Source organism: Nipponia nippon, unplaced genomic scaffold, assembly GCF_047370975.1.
Source record: "Nipponia nippon isolate SJK-2023a ecotype South Korea unplaced genomic scaffold, ASM4737097v1 scaffold_18, whole genome shotgun sequence".
NCBI lineage: Eukaryota > Metazoa > Chordata > Aves > Pelecaniformes > Threskiornithidae > Nipponia > Nipponia nippon.
The window spans coordinates 3,859,942-3,881,716 of NW_028262334.1; the positions used below are offsets into that span (position 1 = coordinate 3,859,942).

Sequence of the window (21,775 nt, forward strand, 5' to 3'; positions counted from 1 at the left end):
GAGCCGAGCCAGTCACACGGATCAGGTTGCACCCTGGTGAGGCTTCTGTGGCCTCCTTGGCACCTCCTCACTGCAGATGCAGGCAGCTTTCACTCACGTGTGGCCGTAAGTCTGCCATGCTTCCCGACGGCTGGCATGGAAGCCTTGCAAAGCCTGTCTGTCAGCCGCCAACACTCACCATGGATGTCTAATCCCAGCACTTCCCAGGGTGATTCCACTTTGACAGGTCTTGCTTTCCGTGACACATTCTTGTTGTGCTCTGCGTTCTGGCACGTTTCACACATTTTGATCTGGACAGGGAAAAGACATATCAAAGGACTTTAAAATATGCTGACGAATTCTGTCAGATTCAGAGTGGACAGGTCATGAAGGGATGAGAGGGACAGCACATCTGAGCCGCTTCCTTCTACCCAGTAAAAATAGCAGGGCGCGAGAAAAAGAGGACAAAACACAACAGGCCGACACAGCTCACCTTTCACAAAACTCACCTGACAGCTTTCTCTGACACAATAATCAACTTTCTCAATATGGCCTATAGCTAAGGCATTTCTCACCCTGTTTTTAGGCAAACATTTATTGTATTTTAAACTTCTACTGCTGGCTAGAAAAATCATCAGCCCTAGGATGCTGGAGGAACACGGGCTGCTCGGACCATGCAATGCAACCACACTTCTTCAAACCACACTGTTGCAGAGCCCTGCTGCAGGGAACTTTCAGCAATAAAACAGGTGAGGCAAAGCAGCCGAGGAGAGCCAGCGGAAACGCTGAGCTCCTCCTGTGACAATAGTTTAGGGAACTGGGCAGCTCCGGCAGGAATCCCACCTGCTCAAAGCTATACCCAGTAACAGTCGTTTGAAACAATCCCACCTTCCCACGCTGGCCAAAGCTGCCCTGCACGAGGAGGCCTACCTGCGCAGGTTTCCTGGCGCTCGGGGGAAAGACATCCAATCTATCCAGCTGTCTCAGGACGTTCCAACACTTTCACCTGCAGAGTTACTTAGTGCGTGGCTTCAAAGCAACAGGCACTAGAAACGACATCATCCCTGCATCAGGGCTCTTCTAGCTGCTCACTTGGGACTGCTGCCTGAACGTCCTGGGAAATACTCGTGTCATTGACACGGTCAACGCTCTCAACTTACCCAGTCCACAACATCCTTCACAATCCCCAGCCAGTAGTACCGGCTCTGAATCCGGTGCACTGTCTTTTTCTGGCCTAGATGGTTCCCAATTTCGGTGAAATGGCTTTCCAGAAAGACTTGCCGCCTCCGTTCAGGATCCACAATCACCTCGCGCTTTTCCTCCTTCTTGGGTCCCACATAGTAGAGGCAGCCGCCTGCAAATGCGAGACGTTTATCTAAAACAACACACCCTCACGGTCATTTCAGCTACTCGATCCTAGCGAGTGGATAATTTTCTACAGCAGGAAAAACAGGTGAGACACAACGAAGGGGGACCGTTGCCTTGGGAGCTTCTGTAACGCCTCTGAAAGGTGCTAAGCTGGAATAATCCCCAAATAAACCCAGAGACCTCTTTTCTGCACCCAGAGCTGAGCAATATCCTCTGCTGAGATGCCCAGAAGCGGTGCGGAGGCACGGAGGCGGCAGGAGCGGGGCAGCGGGTACCCGCAGCGCGGCCTCCCACGGCCCCTGTCCTCACCTCCGGGGGCCCGGCAGGCCTCTGCCTTCCCGCCCGCCGGTCGCTGTCCCCGCAGGCCTCGGCGGCGGCCCCGGGCCCTCCCCGCCCGCTCCGGCCCTTCAGCCCCGCGGCCAAGGGCACGGCGGCCGCTGCCGCTCTGCCCCCCCTCCTCCCCGGCAGGCCCCGTCCGGGCCGTCCCGCGGTGCCACCCGGGTCCCCACCGTCGACGACGAACTTCTGGGCGTAGCGTTTGAGGTTCTTCCTCTTGATGGAGCAGAAGCTGGGCGGGAAGCAGCCCTCGGCCAGCAACCGGTAAATGTCCTCGAACTTGCTGCTGGGGCCGCACGACTCGGCCGCCACCACCTCCTCCTCGGCCACCTGCAGCGCCGAGTCCATGGCCAGCATGGACGGGCCGGGCCGGGGCTGCCCCGCCGGGCGCCTCCCCTGCGGCCGCGGCCCTGGAGCGGCGGGGCGCGGCGGTGGCTCTCAGGGACCGTCTGCAAAGAACCCTCAGCGAGCGTTACCGCCCCGAGAGGGCCCGGCCCCGCTCCAGCACGTTTCTCCTCTCCTCGTTTTTCTCCGCGTTCGGAATTTATCGACGCGCCCTCGCTCACGCCCGTTCGGCCGGAAGCGGCGCTGCCCGCTGCGCGGCGGAGCCGTTTGGCGGCCGGACCCGCGCCCGGCGCGTTCCCTGCCCGTTCGCCGGCGGGAAACATGTCCGCGGGCCGCCCGTTCCTGGCCTGCGCCTGCTTCTTCTCGGACAACGTCTTCGTGGGGCGCTACGGGCTGCACGTCCGGTACCGGGACGAGGGGCAGCTCCGCCGCGACTACGGGCGGGTAACGGCGGGGCGGCGGGCACCCCCCACCCGGTCGCGGCGGCGGCCGAGGCCGGGCGGTGGGTGACGGGCCGGGTGTGTTGCAGGCGCTGCGGGAGCGGGGCTGCCGGAGCGAGGAGGACTTCAGAGCCGCGCTGCGGGAGGTGAGGGCGGCCTCGCCGGTCAGTCCCGTCAGAGCGGGCCGGGGGCTTCGCTTCCCTGGGGGGACCCGGGGAGCCCCCGCCTCAGGGAGGCCGCCCCGCGGCGGGAGGGGACCCCGCAGCCCGGCTCCCCTCCGCGGACCCCCTTCGCCTGTGGCGTTTCCACACAGACGGGTGGCCCGGGGGCCGACCCGGGCGCTGAAAGGAGCCGGGGAGACGCTGAAGCCGCAGGCCCTGGCCCTGACAGAACCGGGGCCCAGCTCCCCGGCGCCTTGTCCTGATCAAACCCGGTGCCGGGCGGAGACCGAAGGGAAAAATTCCCCGCTGGCGCCTTGGTCCGGGGCTGGAGGCTGCCAGGGGTGCGTCTGTACTGGCAACACCCTGGCAGTAAATACTGTAATTCAGCACGCTATGGAAATGGCCTTCCGTGCCGCTCCCTGGCCGCTGTTACTCAGCTGGCTCCCAGCACCCTTCTTGTTTGTCTCCTCATCCCTTCTTTTGTCAATTGCTTTTAAAGGGTGCCTTGAGACGGGATCACCCGGGGATCCTGCAGAGCTCACGGGGGCCCTGCCGGGGACCTGGGCGGATCGCAAGAACAACCCCCGGGGCACTCCTGTAGGGAGGGATCTGTCTTCCTTTCCAGGCCAGGGACAGAGATCTGTCACACAACCAGCTCCAGTTTCACCCCAGCACTAAAGGCACAGACAGGTTCCTTTAGGGATCCTTGGCAGGATGATGCCAGCACTAAATCATAGTTACAATTAAAGCTTCATTTTCTTAACAGGTTATTATGATTAGTATAGCAGAGAATTTATGATTAGAATGCACAGGATTTCTACAAGCAGAATCAATGTAGCACAACGAGCACCATAATACAGAATTTATAATACAACTTAACTTAGGATTTCTAGATCCTAATTTAACTTATAATTTCTAATCACCTAGAGCTTAGCTTATAGTTTCTAATCACCTGGACCCTTTGCAGATTGGGTCAGATCTTAATACGTGGTTTGCTGTATCTATATAACAATCATAATCTAGACTCAAAAATCATATAAAAGAACACGAGCCACTCACTCAGTCCTCGGACGAAGCAGATGATGGTGGAGGCATCCCTGGCCACGGGAGGTCATGGCTCTCGCTGTCCAGCAGCAGTTCCAGTCCAAGTCCCCCACTTAGGACTTGTAACTGCTTGGTTTTATAGACAGTGCTTCGGGTGCTGTTATGCTTCCCTGTTCTGTGACAGGGTCATGAACAACACCGGGCTGGCCGGGTGCCTGGGACCTTCAAGGCCAGTGAGGAATCAGCCTCGCACCCAGGAACCTTGAGGCTGGTAGGGAGTGGAAGAAGAAAGCTGTTTGGTTTGTCTACTTGGTTCACAGGACCTTCAGGGCCTGATAATGCGGGAAAGGGAACAAATCCGTGACCCGCTCAATCACAGAGAATGGTTGCTTGCCTTATAAAATGGCGTTAGTTATGCTAACCACATTACCAGGGGTCGGGGGGCATGGGGTACCGGTCACACCTTCCTTCCTTCCTTTTTTGCTGAGGAATGTTATAAACTAATCTCATGGGGGGTTATTAAATAGGAAGAGCTGCTACTACAGCTGTTTCCTCTGAAATGACAGAATAGCCTGTCCCCACAACACTTAGCAGTAATCCCTTCGTGACAAGTCCTGTCTCCCTCCCAGCAAATGTCTATTTTGGACAATGCTTATATTGTCAGAACATAAGCCAGACTCTTAAAGCGTAGGCCGGCGATTCATGAGGTGTCAGAATGCCTGAAAGGGCTGAAACCTTGCAGCTCCACTTGACACGTCCATGGAAAGACTTCAGTTATTTTTTAAGCCATCCATAATGAGACTGTGTCTCAAATCCCTCTCAGGGATTTGGCTTTCCAGATATTTATTGGACTTGTCTTGACTACAGAAAAGCAAAGGCATACACTGTGTCTCCCAGAGGTGCCCAGAACAAAAATAACTGGTTTAAAACAATGAGCAAATTCCTGGAATTGTTTTAGTTATCCCTTTCGATTTTCTAACAATACACTCTGTTGTTTACTTGTAGATTGAGGCAGAAGTGCAGAGAAGAAAACAGTTAATTCATCAGTCAGTGGAACGCAAAGCCATCATCTCAAAGTGCTACAGACGAAAACACCCAGAAGTGTACATTCTGCAGGTAGACAGTATGTTTGGGATCTATGTTGCACCCAAGGAACTGCCTGACAGTTTATTTTTGCAGTAGGAAGCCCCCTTCTCGGGATTGCCCACAGTGCTAGAGCTGGACTGAATTAAAACCAAAGCGTAGCATGTTAAAACTGAATTAAAAACTTTCACAGCATAGCATATTCTCTAGGCAAAATTCCACCTGGCTTAGAGCCACATAAGGGTCATTCTATATTGAAGCTGCACCAGCACCTGGTACTGGACTCAGAATACCATTAGTAATTTAGACCTAAAGCATCATTGCAGAAAACAGGGCCGGTGAGGTCTAACGAACAGCCACAGAAATCAGCATTTATGGGCTTAATGCACAGACAAGTTACCAGGGACTATCGTCTGAAGGGGGACAGCAGGCTGCTTGCATGTATACACCCCACCCCAAATGCAGGGTAGCCCCCGTTGTTGTGGACTACTCTGCTTTGAATTTCCTCGTGTTTGCCAGACCCAAGACTTCCCAGCTGGATAATTACCACAGATCAGCAGTAACACACAAACGAGTTTGCACAGATTTACTGCTCCACGATCTTTTAGTAACAAGTTCTGCCATTGTCGGTTCTGCCGTTGTCTGTCATGATCTGTGTGGGGAAGTGCTTACAGCAGAGCGTAGTCATGCTGTTGTGCTGAGGCCATAACAAGATGCCAAATATGCTAGGAAAGACTTTGCACTTACCTGTTAGGAGCCCATAATGCAAGCCAGGCTCTTCCCTATCACGCTAAGGATAAATCTGGCTAGTTATACTTAGAAATGCACAAACTAGAGCAAGCAGCAACTTACCTAAACCACCAAGAAAAACAGCAGTAACATTCTGCATTTCCTGCCACAGAAGTAACCCAAGTGTGACTATCAGCCTTGCTCCCTAGACTCCACGTATTTTCCTGTGGCTGCCTGGAAGTCCGTTTCCCTCTTGAGCTGTAAAAGACCACACAGACTAATTGTGTTTCTGTGTATTTTTATCATCCTTCCCTTGATGCCAGGATTCATTCCTGGCCCCAGATTTTCTAGAAATTGTGAGATACTGCACATCGCCGGATGCTCATCTCCATGGCCTCCTGCGCTACATCGAGTCCTTCTCAGGTAAAGAAAACAACATATCAGCCACAAAGTTCTGCCATGTGACACTGCAACTTCATAGAACCATAGAATCGTTAAGGTTGGAAAAGACCCTTAAGATCATCAAGTCCAACCGTTAACCTATCACTGCCAAGTCCATCACTATACCATGTCCTCGAACTTCAGTGATGACAGCTGTTTTCAAGCCCTGTCTTTAATAGCTCAGATTTGATACACAGCTGAGACAAACAGGATGTCATTTTCTGCTTGACGAGAGTCTCTGGAGAGGCAGTATTGTGCAGGAGTTTTGTGCTGGATGAGATCCTGTTTTTCGCTTTTCCAGTCCCAGTCTGCTGATGTCTCATCAGAGGCTCTAGCTGCAGCAGGGCTGGGGCTTTGCTTGTACCGCAGCCTCATGGGGGAGCCTGCTGAAGGAACACTGTTAGTCCAGGGAGCTTGGTTTTCCCTCCCCAAGTGCTTTACCATTTCAGACAATCCCTGTTGGTTAGTCTGAGCTGAAATAGTTTCAGTCTAGATTTCAGTCTTTTAAAAAGAGATCTGGGTTTTAAGCTCCCCTGGAGGCATCCGTGAAGCTCTCTCCCTACCAGAAATGCTGACAAAATTAAGAAGGGAAGCTGCAAAGTTGCCTCCTTTTCTCAAGACAAAAAAGACACAAATGTGTATGTGCAGGGCTCCTGGATTTCCAGACACGACATCAAGGCACGATTTCCAGACACACAGCCTTTTCACACTGTCTTTATCTCAGCTTCTGTATCCTCGATACTGAGCTCACCTTACGCAGACCTTTAGGGCTCTACCCTGAAAGCAGCTCAGAAGGCCTGGTCTTCCCAGGAGGTTTGCACTGGATGAGTGAATCCCCCATCCCGTAAATGGCCTTGACTCTCCTTCCAGGAGGCTGTATTCAGACTGCCTGTGATGAGCTGTTGATTCACTACCCTCTCTCTAGACCCTCTCAAGACATTTCCTTGGCACCTACAGCAGGCATTCAAATCAGTGCTGCATCTGCCAACTGGATGGGGAAGCCTGGAAACAAGGGGCCAACATGAAAAACAACAAATACATCCCAGAGCTGATCCTGGGGAATGGTTCCAGCCCTTTGAGCAGCCTGAGCACAAAGTGAAGCATGTGGGTCCTGCGTTCTGACTGACACCAGCACAGTATAGCTAGACAGCACGACAGTCAGGAACGCTCTCGCCTGTTCTTTTCCCCAGCAAACAGTGTCTCCCTTCTCTTGACAGATAAGAGGATCTATCGACTCCCAGTGTTCACAGAGGAATTCTGCCAAGCCTTTGTGGATGAGCTGGAGAACTTTGAACAGTCGGACATGCCTAAAGGCAGGCCCAACACGATGAATAACTATGGGGTAGGAGTCACTAGCTCTTGTGCTTCTTTAGAGGCAGTGTTCACAAGCAGACTCCATTTACCTCCTCGCTTTACACTCCTTTCCCTTCCAAAATGCCTGTCATTTGAGCACAGAGCAGTTTGAGTACAGCCCCTCTGAAGTGAAAGGGTTGAGGGAATGTGTGTTACACAGACAAAAGGACAGGGGAATGCAAGGAAAGGGGATGGGAGTTGGTATCTCAGAGCAAAAAGCACCTTGTATTTAAGCAATACACATTTAAATCAAGGAGTCCATTTTTAAAGAACACTTAACTTTCGATCTTACTTTGTCTTTTCCCCATCACTTTCCACCTTAATCTGCCTTCTTTTGCCTGTAGCTGGAGCCTTTGCTCTAAAGTTCTTTACCTGAGCAAGCAGCAGGGTTGGAAGAGAACAAGACAGCTCTGCAGCAGCAATGATGAAGCAGCAGATGTAGTTGGTCAGCTGTTCCCATCTCCTCTCTTTGAGACAGGTTTTGCTAAATGAGCTTGGGATGGATGAAACTTTCATCACACCCCTGCGTGAAAAATACCTGCAGCCTGTAACGGCACTGCTTTATCCCGACTTGGGAGGTGCTTGTCTGGACAGCCATAAAGCATTTGTTGTCAAGTACTCGCTACATGAAGATCTGGATTTGAGCTCTCACTATGACAATGCAGAAGTCACCTTAAACGTTTCACTGGGAAAAGACTTCACAGAAGGCAACTTGTACTTCGGGGATTTCAGCCAGGTACTGAGCATATTCCTAATCTGGGCCCCGATTCTATTCCCCTCTACTCCCTCACCCCTCCAGTTTCAAGGCATTAACTGTGTTCTAAAAAACAATTATTCACTTCTGACAGTCAAACCTGCTCTGTCCCGTCCCCATTTTTTTAAATGTCTTGGTTATACAGGAGCCTTTTCTGCTATAAGCACATTACCAATATTCAAGCTTCAAAGGGAGGACAGAAACAGCTGTCGGAGTAGAAACTGGCGTGAAACAAACTGGCCCATCTTTCCACAACCAAAATAGTGAGCAGGGAGGTGCAGAGAGAGAGAGAGAAGAAAATTATTTCAGATGAGACTTAAACCTAAATCTGTAGCCCCTATTTCCAGGGGACTCCTGGCAAGAGAAGGGTAAAAGCTCCCATACCCTGGTGAAACAGGTTTTTTTTTTTTTTTTGATTGAAGCTCTGTCTTTAAATTCTCTCTGGACCTGGCACTGGGAATGTCTTACTGGAAAACAGTTGTACTAAACTGTTGCCAAGCCACCACTGAAGTAGCTGCATTTCAGAGGTGCAGCGCGTCCTCTCCATGTTGCTCACTGGGTGCCGTGGGTGAGGAATTGACAAGGAAAAGTTTCAACTGTTTGAGCATTGTTCTGCTAGGGACTTTCTGGTGTAATGCTGTATCCGCCTCCCTTTGTTCCAGGATCCTACCCCCGTCCCAAAGTACATAGAGATTGAACATGTGGGAGCCCAGGGGGTGTTACACCGAGGAGGGCAGATCCACGGGGCGCTTCCCATTGCCTCCGGGGAACGCTGGAACCTCATTATTTGGATGAGATCATCTGCCATCCGCAACCAGCTCTGCCCCATGTGCAACAAGAAGCCTGAGCTGGTGGAAGCAGAGGGATTTGGAGATGGGTTCACAGAAACCCTTGAAGATGATGCGCCCGAGACTGTGAATCTCTGTTCCTTGTGGTAGCAGACAGCAGGGCCTGATTTCTCCAGACCGAGTTGCCTAAAGCTCCTTTCTGACCTCTCAGACTGCACGAACAGACTCTGGTGGGTCCACGAGTCGCGTAAGAAGTAGCTATCGCCTTGGAAAGTGATGCAAAACCAGTCCTGCTGGGGTTAGGGAAGCCAGCTGCTTGGACAGCTTTGAAAGAGCTGGTACTCGGGCTCGCCAGGGCTCACGCTCGGGCCGGAGGGCTGCTTGGAAGATGTAGAAAGCCTTAATGCTTTGATTCACTGCAAAGGCTCTGTAAATATTTTCACGTGTACGGGGAAAACACCCAAAGCTGCTTGGCCTTTGTGAAGACCTCTGTGCCAACAGCAGTATCACGGGTCCTGCTGTAAATGCAAACGAACGGGACAATAAAGCTCTGCAGTTACCACTGCTCTGCTGTCTGCAGGGACTCCTGTCCTCCTCCAGGGGAAGGGGGGGAGAGCTTTTTGTTGCTGGGTGATAGTGAAGGATCTGCTCAAAAGTGAGATACAGGTGATTCCCAAGAGGCTGCTGGGAATGGCATGGAATTACCATCACTGTTTACCTAACCCAGGCTCAGAAAAATCCATCGGGAACAATACAGGGAGAGCTGATCCCACAGGGTGGCTGAGGGGCTCTCTGAAGGCCTCCATGAGCTCTTTTGAGCAGAAATTTCCCTTTCAAAGATAGCGTGAATGTTATTAAACAAGCAGAAACGAGCTTTAGAGACAAAGCTTTGGGAGCTACCTGCAACATAGCAAAACTTACCAGAGGATGGTAAGAGCGTACATTTAGCTCCCTTCCTTTAGTCAGGTGATTAAGTGAAAACAGAAAATAACCGCCTCAACCTGGGTGCTGCAGGGCCTGGGACTTCTTAATTTGGCACCAAGATCCCCTGGCAGCCAAGGCATGTGGCGGGTCCAGTGCTTTCCCTGTCTTACGGCTGGCTGAAATCGCAGACTCTCCCCTCTACAAAACAAATTAAAGAAGCCAAATATCTTTTGATTTGATGCCTGCATTTGGCTCTGTGGGGCGTTAATTCTATATATTTGATGTACACGTACGCCACTGTGTTTACAAGGGGCTTTTTTCATTCATTTAATCAACTGCAATAATTACAGCGTGTGGACTTTGCATCATTGATAATTGTGAAAGGCTGAATGTGAGCCGGTACAGCTCGCACAGAGGTGCTGATTTAAGCCTTCCCAGCAGATCCGCTGTATTTTTGGCCAGGGATGCCACGAGCACGCAGTGCTGATTAGCTTTCCATTAGCAAAACCCATTAAAATTGCATCTCGGGAAGGAAACGGGCTCTTACGTTTGTGCACGGCGCAGAGGGCTGGTATCAAGAAAACCAATTGTCAGCTCTTCACTTCCTTCAGCAGAAAACGTTGGCGCTTCCTATTTGCGTCTGAATTAGGCCCCAAAAAATTAAAGCTCAAGGGCCCGGCGGACCCCGGAACCAAAGAGCGCGGCGCAGCTGCCGCCCGGCACCGCGCACGGCGGCCGGAAGTGTGTGGGGGGGAAGGCCAGCGCGGGCCCGGCGGCGGGGCCCGGCCCGGGGCCGGCGGTGCGGTGCGGTGCGGTGCGGGGGCCCGGCCCGGCCCGGCCGCGGTGAGTCCCTCCCTTGTGTCCCCCCCTTCCTCCTCTTACCTGCGGCGGGGCCGGGCTGCAGCGGCCGCCCCGGCTGAGAACGAGGGGGGCGGGTGGGGGGGGCACCCTGAGGCGGGGGGGGGCTGTTAAAGAGGCGGACACGCGGGGCCGCGCTCTTAAAGGGGACGCGCCTTGCGCCGGGGTCTTAAAGGACCAGCGCGCCCAGTACTGAGCTCTCAAAGGGCCAGTGCACCTTGCGCAGGTTTTTAAAGGGTCAGCACGCTTGTGCTAAGCTCTTAAAGGGCCAGTACACCTCTTGCTGAGCTCTTAAAGGGCTAGTGCACCTTGTGCTACGCAATTAAAGGGCTAGCACACCTCGCGCTGAGCTCTTAAAGGGCCAGCGTGCCGCAGGCTCCCTGTGTCGGGGTGAGGGAAGGGGCTGCCCCTCCGGCTGCGGGGGGTTCCCACCGCAAGCAGCCGGGCTCCCGGGTCCCCGCCAAGGGCCGGGCCTGGGCGCAGGTGGGTGGGCAGGAGGGGCCGCCCCGCTGTGGCCACGAACCTGGGGGCAGAGGGGAGGCGAGACCCCAGCTCTGGGGCGCGACCAGCCCGGGCTGCTGCCGTGGTGGATTCGGGGCTCGTCCCCTTCCCGCGGCATCGCCCCGGACTCCCCGGGATGCTCCTGTCCGCGCCCAACACCACGTCCATTGGCCCTGTTGCCGCGGTTGTATAAAAGCGGGCCCTGACCCACGGAGCGGACCCCGACTCAAACGCCGTCCTGCCAGCAAGGCTGCTGGGTGCCTGTTGATGAAGGACGCTCATCCTCAGAAACTTCCCTGTGTCCTTAATTGGTTTGATTGTTTTTTTTTTTCCTTTTCTGATTGAAATTTCCATTTGGAACTCAATCAAAGGTCTGATTCACTTGGGAGCGAATCGCCGCTTGGGAACGTTGAGGTGGTAAACGTGCAATTAATTAAATGTGGTAGTTGGAAGGTGGCTGTGAGAAAGCATTTCCCAGATACTGCTCTGCTGATGGTGTCAGTTTGTTTTTTAAATTAATGAGAGCACATATCATGCTGTCTCTGGCCTGTGGCTGCTGGCAGCCGGTTGGGCTGATGGACGGGGATGCCAGCTCAATGCATAATCTGTTTTCTAAAAGCAAATTGGAATATTAAAAATTCATTCCTCCCCTTGGCTCGCGCCCGCTCTCGGCATTTTAAATAATGGGGTGATTGACTCTGTGTTCAGCTTGGGGAGGATGTTTCATTCTGCTGACTGTCGCCGCAGCATCGATCGTACCTTGCCGGCGTCTGTCTGCAGGTGCAGCGTGTCCCCTCCTCCCGACGGCTCCCCGCCCCACGGGGTCACAGCCCGTGGCTGCTGGGAGTTGTCCCCAGGGCCGTGGAGCACAGCGTTGCCTGCAGACCCCCACCCTGGTGGGGATCGGCCCGATTCTCTCTTAGTCGTCACATCTAGGGACAAACGCAAGAAGCGTGGGGAAAGCCTGGTGGAGGTTTCATGGCCAACCTGCCTGGGGACGGTTGTCTCATAGGCGGGCGAGGGCTGCCCGGGGACGGCAGCTGTCCCTGCACAGCCCCAGCTCTCTGCCGAGGGCTCCATTTTGTGGATTGCTGGAATTCCCTTTGGCCACAGCTGTGTGATGGGTAACCCCGACCTCCCCCTGCGCATTGGGAGCTCGGCGAGAGCAGGCATGAGCGTTGTCTTCAGAGGGGCTCAGGAGCAGGTCTTCCAGGGCCGGTTGGCTCAGGGTTGGATTTAAGGTTTCTGGGGCTGCCAGACCCATTGCCGCTGAGCGAGGGTGGTCTCCCCTGTGGCACTGATGTAACCTGTTCCCTCCAGGGGCTGACGCACCATGGCCCACAGCCAGTCTCGGAAGCGATCGCGAAGCAGGAGCAAAAGCAATTCTCGGAGCAGACAGGAGAGGAAGGAGAAGAAAAGGAGGAAAAGCAGCAAGGACTCACACCGGGGCAGCAGCTCTCCTCCGAAGAAGCGGACCTCTGGGTCTCACAGACACAAGTCGAGCTCAGCGACAGCTAGGGAAGGTAGGGGAAAGGCCCGCGGCCCCATGCTTTCACCACATTTTCCTGGGGCAGGTGCACAGAAGGGGCCCAGGTGGGAGAAGAGGGTCCCTGCTTTCAGCTAAATTGGTGTCTGTTGCCTTGCTGTGCACTTTGTGCCCATTTTAGTTTTGTTCTGACAAGCGCGGAGCCCTACAGCCCCTCCGCGTGCTGGTCTGGCAGCATGGTGCTGCACGCCGCGATGTGTTAAAGGTGTTGGCACAGAGGGGTCTTTGCCCCGGCTTTGGGGGCTTTGCTGTTCAGGCAAGAAAGAAACCAGGCTGGGAGGGGGACGACGAGCATCCCTGCTGCTGCCCCGCTCAACCCTTTCTTACCTTTTGCAGAAAAGAAGAAGGCAGGAAAGGACAAAAAGAAGAGGAAGGCAAGTACCTCTTCCTCTGAGACAGCTTCTTCATCCACCAGCTCTTCCTCGTCTTCCTCTTCCTCCAGCTCCTCTTCTGATGACTCCAGCGACAGTGACTCCAAAACGAAGAAGAGTCGACACGGCAAAAAAAAGCGAGCAAAACAGAAAGACAAAAAGAAGAAGAAGAAGAGAATAAAGAAGAAATCAAAAAAGAAGTCAAAGGAGAGGGCTAAGGAGGAGAAAGCCAAGGGAGACATGGTGCCTGGCCCCTCGCTGGAGCAGTGGCAGAAGGAGTCGCTGGTGGACTCCGGACCAGGTAACGGTGGCGTTTCGCTCCTGCTGAAGCCAGAGCACACAGGTGTCGCGCTGGGGAAAGACGCTCACACGTCGCCCTTCCCGGGACCCACGTGAGGTGTCTGAGGGAAGCAGGGCTGTGTACAGAGAGGAGCTCCTGACGCTCCTCCCTCCTACGCACCGTGGCTGCCTTCGAGCCACACCAAGTAAACGTAAGGAGTCGTTCAAAGAGTCATTTGTGAAGTGTTTAGATGTAGTTTATAGATGTGAGTGGGGAACAAAGATGCCAGATGGAAGGTCACGGTCAGCAGTAACAAACTGGCAAAGCTGGCACTGGCGTGGGGACATGGAGCGGCCCTTCCTTTGCGTGGTTCATCACTGAACCCGAGTCCTGCCGGGACGCTGCTGTGGCACGCGTGTCTGTTCACGTCAGGTGTGGTGCTGTGCCCCTCGGCCAGGAGCCGGCCCCACAAGCACGGCTCTGACGAACCGATGCATTCCAGTTTTGACAGACGAACAAAAATCCCGAATCCAGGCTATGAAGCCAATGACAAAGGAAGAATGGGACGCGAGGCAGAGTGTCATAAGGAGAGTCGTGGATCCCGAAACGGGGAGAACCAGGTATGATCCCTGGGGAAAAGGGAGGCAGGTTGTCCATCCCCACCCATGTTGTGTGGGTTGGAGTCCTGGAGGATGCCGGCCCATGGCACTGCAGGACCATGCGTGGAGCCAGGTCCCGTTCACCAGCAAAGGCCTGAGCTGATCCCTCGCAGATCCCCTCCCGTCAGACCTGGTGTAACTTACCCAGAAAGTGACGTGTTTGACACCAAATTATTGAATTGTGCTGGGGCTCTGTGCAAGGGGCACTGGGCTGTGTCCCAACCCAGAGCTAGGGACACAGACAGCAGAGCAACTGGCGGCTGCTGGAGGCAGGGGGTTTGTTCTTTGTGCTGTGAAGGGTTCAGCTTCTTCCCATGAAATGGGACTCCGCGAGCGGGGCAGAGCAGGAACCAGAGGGGTGACCGACACCGCCTTACCCCGCTGCTTCATGCGCTTGCCTTTCAGCTCCAAAGCACACACGCACTCAGCCCTGGTTAGCACCTGGGTGCAAGTGAGGAGGGAGTGTGGGTGCCCCTTGCGTCACAGACAGCAATCAAACCAAAGTTCGTTTAGCTGCCAAGTAGAAATGACCCAGTTTTTAATAAACTGCACCTTCTCAGCAAGCAGAAAACATCATGCTGAAGAGAATCGGGTATGACAAGTCCAGTCTTAAAATAGAAGGCAGCCTGCGGGGCTCAGGGAGGTGTGGAACAAAGGTCGGTTCCCCGTAAGGCATGTAATGAAGACAATTAAATTTCTGTTCATGTTTGGAGGTGTGAGCCGCCTCCAACGCTGCTCGGAATTTGCTCAGCAAGATGCTCCCTGGTCTGGCTGCCTTTCAGGCCCAAACTGCATCCTGTTTCTGGATGGCGCTGCAGTTTCCTGGGGCAGCCAGGACCAGACCTGAACTCTGTGTGAAAAAAAGGAAGGGGTTTTGCAGGGGTTGGGGCCGCTGCTGCTGACAGCGAAGCCTCAGCAGATGGTGGGGTGGCAGGAGATGCTTTTATTGCGAGTGTTTTCTCCTGCTGCGTGCAAGCATGACTGGCTCTGCACACAGCAGTGCCCACAGCCTGGGGCAGGGACGGCTGGCCCGTGCAGGGGGATGCTGATGTCTCAGGGGACCACACCTGTCCTTGCTGCGGCGTGGTGACATTAATCCCACAAGGGCAATGGAAAAGCCTGCTGTACTATTTAAGCTTGATACAGCCAAAAAAAAGTCACCTAATGCAGCTTCAGGGGTAGGTTGTCACTGGCCTTGCCCAGAGGTGCATCAGCCCGGCACCGTGCCACGTAGCGCTGTGAGGGAGCTGGTGGCCGCGTGCCTGAGCTGGGGCACAGCAGCAGCCCTGGGGGTGGGGGTCAGCGCCTTCTGCAGCTGGCAGGAATTTGCCAGTAGCCCTCACGGCTCGTGGGCCTGTGCTTCTCTTCCAGGCTTATTAAGGGAGACGGAGAAGTACTAGAAGAAATCGTCAGCAAGGAGAGACACAAGGAGATTAACAAGGTAGCGGGGACTTGGCACCAGCGTGAGCTGCTGGTGGGTGGGTGGGCGCAGCCGGGGAGCTGCTGCACCCAGAGGGGTTGTCTTGCCTCCCTGGGGACCCCATCGACTCTACCAGGGCAAACCAAGCCCTGGCGCCTCTGCAGGGGCCCCCGCGGGTGGGTGCTGGTGGTCCTTCATCCTCAGGCAGGCGGTGCTGCGAGCACCCGTGTCTCTCCCCTTGCAGCAAGCCACCCGGGGGGACGGGCTGGCCTTCCAGGTGAGGACGGGGATGCTGCAGTGAGCGCCAGCCGTGCTGGGAGCCTGTCCTGCCGGCGCCAGCTCAGGCACGAGCCTCTGTGTCTGGACCATGCAGACAGCACCGCGTCAGGATGCTTCCCCTGGGGCAGTTTCCAGCCACTCTGTAAGTTATTGACTGGGAAGGAGAGCGACTTCAATGGTTCCTCTCCCAGTAAACAGCTTCTCCCCTCCCTCTCCTGACTGGGGCCAGCGTGGCTGTAACGCACTTGGACCTGCTTGCCCCAGTGCCCCTTTCGAGGCCGGAGGAGCTCAGCAGCACCCATGGCACAGGCTCGCTGGTGCTGAGCACCTAGAGGTGCTGCTGCCCCTCAGCTCTGAGCTTTGGTGGGTAGGAGCCAGTGCTGCGGCCAGGACAAGTTATGCGCTAGGGCTGCAAAATACACAGCTGGCTGCCACTGCTTCCCTTCAGGGGCTGCTCTTGGCCCCTTCCTATCTGCGTGCCCCAGGCTTACCCAGTGCCGCGGGCTCGCCGGCCCTTCGCCCTCACCCACCCCGCTCAGAGAGGAGCGGCTGTGCCACTGTGTGGCTCTGCCCAGGCTGCAGCTCTCTGCGCCTTCAAGTGCTGCTCTCTGCTGTGCCCCGGGGGCTTTACTCAGCCTTTCTGCAGCTTCAGCTCATCGGGTGGCGCTGGGGGAGCGCAGGCCTGGCACGCTGCGCTGCGCTGGGGTGGCTTTGCCTGGCTGGCTGCTCCTGCATGCGACTTGTGTCCCTTCCCCACAGCGCAGGCCCCAGGCAGCATTAGGGTTCTGGGCTCCTTGGGACCCCATGCCCATGGCTGCTGTGAAGCAAAGAGCTGGCCTCTCCCCCACTGCGAAGTCCATAAACGTACAGACTGTTAAAAAAAAAAAAAAAAGAAAAAAAGGGTTAAAGGATAAATGGGTCCTGCAGGACTGACCTGCGTGGAGAGTTTCCACGTTCTGTTCATGGCTGTAACCCCATTAAACTGGTGCCTGCTCACATCTTGGGTTTTGTGACTTGTCTGTTTCTAGAGTCTCCCAAAAAAAGCAGACAGAGAAGAGCCTTCCCATTTCTTTAATCTGTGTAACTCACAATGATACTGTACACAAAGCACACCCAGGCATTGGAACGATGCACTAACAGCAAGGAGGAGAAGGAAGTTGTACAGAAGGTTTGTCACACACAAGCGAGTCATCGGCACGGTACCGTACACACAGGGCGTACCCAGCGCGGCTGCCGGCGCCCTCGGGCGTGCCCTCCAGTGGTTCCCCACACACACGTCTGTTACCCCTAAAGCAATTTTTTATAAATAAAATATAACTAACAACGTTGGAATATAAAATTGACAGTCGAGGGTATCAACAGGCAGAGGGTGCTGAGGACAGGGAGGGGACCGTAAGGCTTCTAGAACTAATAGGAAATGCAGCAAACGGTGGCGATACCTGAAGAAGGGGCTGCTACAGCAAGCACGGCGGCTGCTGGGCGGAGCGGGAGTTTGTTAGTAACCCTTTGGCTAGTTACTGCTCTCGGCTCGCGTATCGGACACTGTAAACGTTTTTGGTATTAGAATTTCGTCTCATCTGACCGAGTGATCTAGCAAACCCAGGAAACAACTCGGAGGGAATGCACGGGCTCCTCTTTTTAGTTTTAAAAGACTTTAAAGGGACAGCGTCAGGTAGAAAGTCTGGCCCAATAGTGCAGTAATACAAAAAGCTGCTTTTTATAAAAAATCTGAGCTCCACAGCAGAGTTTAATTCCCATGGAAACAATTAAAAAAAAAACCACCACCAAACCAACGACCGAGGCAGCCTGCGCAGCGCGGGCTGTATTGTGCTCATGTGTGAGAACAGGACGTGGGCTGCAGCAGAAGCAGCACGACTGTCGCCGCTCGCACCGATGGCTGCCCAGACAACGGCGATCGGGAGGAGTACAAGAAACTTGATATTCTTTCATTTCGAAGCAAACGAGTTGTTTGTAACAAAGGTAAATAGGTCTTTAACCTGACAGTGCCCCTTTAGTAAGGATGGAATATATATATGTTCATCTTTCCCTCACTGCATCCAAACGGATCCTCTTCCCTACAAGTGGAAAGGCATCGGGCCACATGCATTGCTCTCCAAAACAGCTCAGAACAAACAGGTTATAAACACAGAGTTAAACTATTGCTATTGTTCTGTGAGTGAGCAGCACGTTGATCTTTGCTTCAGATAGATGAGTGCCAGACGGGGGCAGCTGAGAACAGACTGATGCAGACTACGATGGACTGAATCGGCGGAGAAAAACTTACTGACTGGCGTATTTCCTGGTAACTACACCCACCTCATCTGGTATTATTGCAGCAATAAAGGTCTCGCTCTACAATTGCTTCTCCGTGTTGGATCCGTACAATGCAACAGATGGGGGGCCGGGGAAAGGGCCCGGGCAAGTTTCAAGAAGCTCAACAAAGGATGAGGACGGAGGAGCTGTGATTGTCAGTCTAACTGGTTAGTAGCTGTTTAAAACATGAAGTGATGGAGAGGTGAGTATAATATTGCACTTCTGCATTCATTGACAGTTACATTAAACTTGGTCCATAAAATAATTGCTTTGTACATAATGCCTGAAACAAAAAGCTACATCTTTAAATATTAAGAAACCCTGAAGGTTCCAGTCCCTCCAGACATTTTTTTTCCTCTACATAAATAAATAACTTTCAATTTTATATATCCACTTTTTATGTTGAACATTTACATTCGCCTCTGTTTTACACTATCTACACATAAGAAAACGTGAACATCTTGTCAGCATTGGAAAATGTACAGATCATGCCTTGGTTGTGGACTTGGAGGAAAGCTGAAGTTTGCAAAGGCCATATCCAAATTTGCAGAAATTATTTTGTGATGTGGTTTGGTGACTTCACAGGATGGATTGTGGCTTGGCTTCCTACTCGGATGGCATCTGTTTGATATAACATTCGACTAGCAAAAAGCTGGGACAATTCACATTGTTTTTAAACCCAGTAAGCTCTGGATGTACATTCAGAGAGAGCTAAGCTGAGTCGGCAGAAAGGGAAGTCAGTTTTGGTAACAAAAGTCATCGGATACATTCTGTAATTGAATAATTATCAAAGAGAAGTGGTTAAGCATTTTGCAGTCAGGCTGCAAGATGTGGGAGATGCACTGGGCGGCAGGCGGGCAGGCGGGTTTGAGCGCTCCACCGGCTCGGACGCCGTCGGCAGCTCAGCACTGTCCCTCCTCTGCCTCCGCTTCGACCCTCCAGCACCACGAAGACGTGAGATCTACCTTGGGTGTCTGATGAGTTAGATTTGCCTACTGTGGCCCAGAGCCAATTAGCAGAGCAGCGTTCACAGTGCTGTGTGTCTCAGTGCGGCCGTCCTGCACTTCATATTGAAACAGTTAATAAAATGAAGCAGCCAGTCTAAAAAATTCTTTGTTACAAATAAGATCCTCATAAGTAGAAAGTGATATAAAGACAGGAAAGTGTGGTGGGGGAAAGCAGGGTTACACATCGTCGGGGAGCTCGGTAGGACTATAAAATCTCCACGTGAAGAGGCCAACTGGAGTCTGTGAATGGGCACCCCGGCTCCCCCGGGGTGGCTGCCCCTCCGCCCCGGGGGGTGTGTGCAAGGAGGGAACCAGGCCCTTCACCAGGGCCAGGCCGACCCGGGAGGGACAGGACTAAGGGGCTTTTCGGCAAGCCCTCGCTCTAGGCACTGTTCTCCTCCGCTGCTGCAGAGCGACGCGCGCCCAGTCCTGCGCCGCGCACGGCGCACGCCTCGGCGTCACCGGGGGTGCCAGCCAGCAGCGAGCCCTTCGCCCCGCGCACCAGCAGCTCCCCTCTGCCACGCACCCAGCCCCGGCTCGCTCCAGCAGCGCACAAACCATCAGCTCAGGCACATCCACTGAGAAACACACCAGGAAAATTAAGATATGGCCTTTTCTTAAGGTTGCCTGACATTGTTGGCACACTTCCTTACAGTCTCCTTACTGCTGGAAAAACTTCTGCACAGATTTTTTTTTTTTTTTAAATATATACATATACATATATATACGTGTGTGTGCATATGTATATGCATATATGTATATATATACACACACACCCTGGCTTAGCAATATTTCATTGTCATGCACTACAAACAGTTAGGTGTAGCTACATGAGATGGTAACAGGTTTCCATTCTAAAAATCATCAGTGCAAAAAACAATGAGGTTTTACAGTTCAGTAACTACAGGTCAAAGAAGCGAGCCAAGTTCCCATGAAAGCTGCTACTGAACTTGGAGAGAACCTGGGAAGAAGAAAACGTCTCAGAGGTGGGTGTTGAGAGAGTCAGACCCTGCATTTGGATGAGAACTGCAATGCAATCTAGCTGCTGAGTGCCTTCAGCTGCTTCCAAATATACGGTGGTTACTTTTGGAAATAATATATAGCGAGAATATTTGGAGACTTTAACAGCAAATTAAGTGTCTGAGGTTTGTAACAGCTCAAACAAAATAGCTTGTATTCCTCTTTTAATAGGTCAACGCATTAAACTCCATCGGCTTCTAAAAGGTCTCTTTATTGTTATTACTGTTATTTTTTAATGACCCCACTTTCTTGGGCGTGAATCTGCCGACATTCTGCCTCTACCAACAGCATCGATACATCTTTACGCTTTGCCACTGCATGTACTCCTTGAGAAAGTGGCTGAACTTGAAGCTTTGTACAGGTAAAGCTCTCGGTTGCTCTGCCTGGCACAGCCCATGATAAATCCCTCGCTTGGGGCTGTCTGTGCCGGGGCAACAGCACGCTTATCGAACCCCAACTCACCCCGTGCCGGCACCGGCAGAGCACCTCAGTCTGACTCCTGGGACAACCAAGAACAAGTTCCCCCAGCCTCATCCCCTGTTCTGTGGCTCTGAGGACAGCACTCGGTCACGCATATCGGCGCGATGGCTAACAAGGCGAGGAGGCACGTATTTACAGTCACTAAACCTGGATAAGAGAAGGAGGCAGGAGAGAGCGCGATCTTGACCTGGAGACTTCCCCCCCACAATTTCCAGCTGTTCCTTGGGCTCATGCTGCACAAACCTGACGCTCCTGCTGCAAGGCCTGCACGTTCTGCGTGGGAAACATCCCGTCTCTTCCCAGAATACCATGATGTTATGAGAGTAGCACCATATTTACCCTTCCAGCCCGTAACGCCGGCCTCATCCCTCTTCCCTTTTGTTTTCTCCTTCGGTGGCTGCAGCCGACAGTCACTAGCTCTGGCCTGGCTACTTCTGCCCCAAGAGGCCAGACTCCAGCCGGGATGCTGCGCTCCGGCCCCAGCACCCCGTGGCGATGCTCATGCTTCTTTGGCTGCGTTCCCTGTCCCTCTCCTTGTCGCTGTCGGACTGGCTCTGGGTGCGCTCGGGGCGGTGGCCGGCGCTGCCGCCGGTGGCCGAAGGCTGGGAGGAGATGGTCCGCAGCAGGTGATTCCTCTTGCGCAGGAACTCGGTCTGGCTGGGCAGCCCGAAGCTGCCTTTCCGCAGCGCCATGCGCGTGGTGTTCTTAGCGGGGCGCGAGCGGTGGTTGTACTCCAGCTGGGCCAGGTGGGCTGCATACCCCTCCGTGATGAACTGCGAGACAAGAGGGATGAGGGCAGGCGTTAGAGGGATGGGACACGTTTCCCTGGCAGCCACTGGCAGCCAAATGCGTTTGCTGTACCAGGTTCTCTGGGGCTTTGTACAAGACATGGAGCCACTCAGATGTGATGGGTCCTGGTCCGTGGGACAGCTCCTGTCCTCTTGGCAAACACTAGCTCAGTCACCAGTTCTAAGGTGACCAAAGTCACATCGCCCTCCCATGGGAGGCCCTTGGCAGCACCTGCAGGGCTCAGACAAGCTGGCTCCTACCTGACACTGGCTCTGCAGCTTCTTGGTGGGTCGGCCAACGATGTAGATGTGCGTGGGCGGGAGGCTGATGGAGCTGTACACAGAGATGTCCTTAGTAGATCCATATGCCGCATGGATCCTCATGTGGAGCTGCAGGGAGAGAAAGCAACACGCAGTCAGAACATATGGGCGCCCCGTGCTGCTCAACAGGCAGGGCTTTTTTTATTTTTAAAATAGCATTTGTGGGAATCTCAGGTCAATAACTTAT

General features: G+C 53.5%; 3 protein-coding genes across 19 annotated transcripts in view; 2 read left to right on the plus strand and 1 right to left on the minus strand.

Annotated features, from left to right (window-relative positions):
• The first annotated feature begins 2,263 nt into the window (after nt 1-2,263).
• Nucleotides 2,264-9,386, plus strand: OGFOD2 (2-oxoglutarate and iron dependent oxygenase domain containing 2). Its single transcript, XM_087754951.1, has 7 exons — nt 2,264-2,472; nt 2,558-2,614; nt 4,679-4,789; nt 5,809-5,908; nt 7,144-7,268; nt 7,758-8,015; nt 8,696-9,386. The coding sequence occupies exons 1-7, from the start codon at nt 2,350-2,352 to the stop codon at nt 8,969-8,971; spliced, it is 1,050 nt and encodes a 349-aa protein (XP_087611077.1). The 5' UTR covers nt 2,264-2,349; the 3' UTR covers nt 8,972-9,386.
• Nucleotides 8,930-19,648, plus strand: ARL6IP4 (ARF like GTPase 6 interacting protein 4). 6 transcript variants are annotated; one of them, XR_015704166.1, is made up of 7 exons: nt 10,453-10,588; nt 12,425-12,627; nt 12,987-13,322; nt 13,804-13,921; nt 15,332-15,401; nt 15,625-15,801; nt 16,688-19,648. XR_015704166.1 is itself a non-coding variant. In XM_087754953.1 (6 exons), exons 2-6 carry the CDS (start codon nt 12,438-12,440, stop codon nt 15,679-15,681), a joined length of 771 nt encoding a protein of 256 aa, XP_087611079.1. In that variant the 5' UTR covers nt 8,930-9,051; nt 12,425-12,437; the 3' UTR covers nt 15,682-16,655. The 6 variants fall into 6 exon arrangements, 3 of the variants coding, with proteins under 3 accessions (XP_087611079.1, XP_087611078.1, XP_087611080.1); XR_015704167.1 differs by having other exon boundaries at nt 17,864-19,648; XR_015704168.1 differs by lacking the exon at nt 16,688-19,648 and adding an exon at nt 16,419-16,655.
• PITPNM2 (phosphatidylinositol transfer protein membrane associated 2) overlaps nt 16,715-21,775 on the minus strand; it is a 142,164-nt gene continuing 137,103 nt past the window's right edge. For all 12 annotated transcript variants that reach the window (XM_087754946.1, XM_087754945.1, XM_087754950.1 and 9 more), the window contains 2 exons: nt 21,529-21,657; nt 16,715-21,252 (listed from right to left, as the gene is read on the minus strand). In XM_087754946.1, the coding sequence (XP_087611072.1) occupies nt 20,908-21,252; nt 21,529-21,657 (474 nt within the window). In that variant the 3' untranslated portion in view covers nt 16,715-20,907. The remainder of the gene's footprint in view (nt 21,253-21,528; nt 21,658-21,775) is intronic.

Excerpts from the sequence above, each read along its gene's own strand:
- OGFOD2 (XM_087754951.1), top strand. The coding sequence starts at position 2,350 with ATGTCCGCGGGCCGCCCGTTCCTGGCCTGCGCCTGCTTCTTCTCGGAC. Across the intron at positions 4,790-5,808 it reads CAGAAGTGTACATTCTGCAG|GATTCATTCCTGGCCCCAGA; the intron begins GTAGACAGTATG and ends CCTTGATGCCAG. Across the intron at positions 7,269-7,757 it reads ACACGATGAATAACTATGGG|GTTTTGCTAAATGAGCTTGG; the intron begins GTAGGAGTCACT and ends TCTTTGAGACAG.
- ARL6IP4 (XM_087754953.1), top strand. The coding sequence starts at position 12,438 with ATGGCCCACAGCCAGTCTCGGAAGCGATCGCGAAGCAGGAGCAAAAGC. Across the intron at positions 12,628-12,986 it reads CTCAGCGACAGCTAGGGAAG|AAAAGAAGAAGGCAGGAAAG; the intron begins GTAGGGGAAAGG and ends TACCTTTTGCAG. Across the intron at positions 13,922-15,331 it reads CCCGAAACGGGGAGAACCAG|GCTTATTAAGGGAGACGGAG; the intron begins GTATGATCCCTG and ends CTTCTCTTCCAG.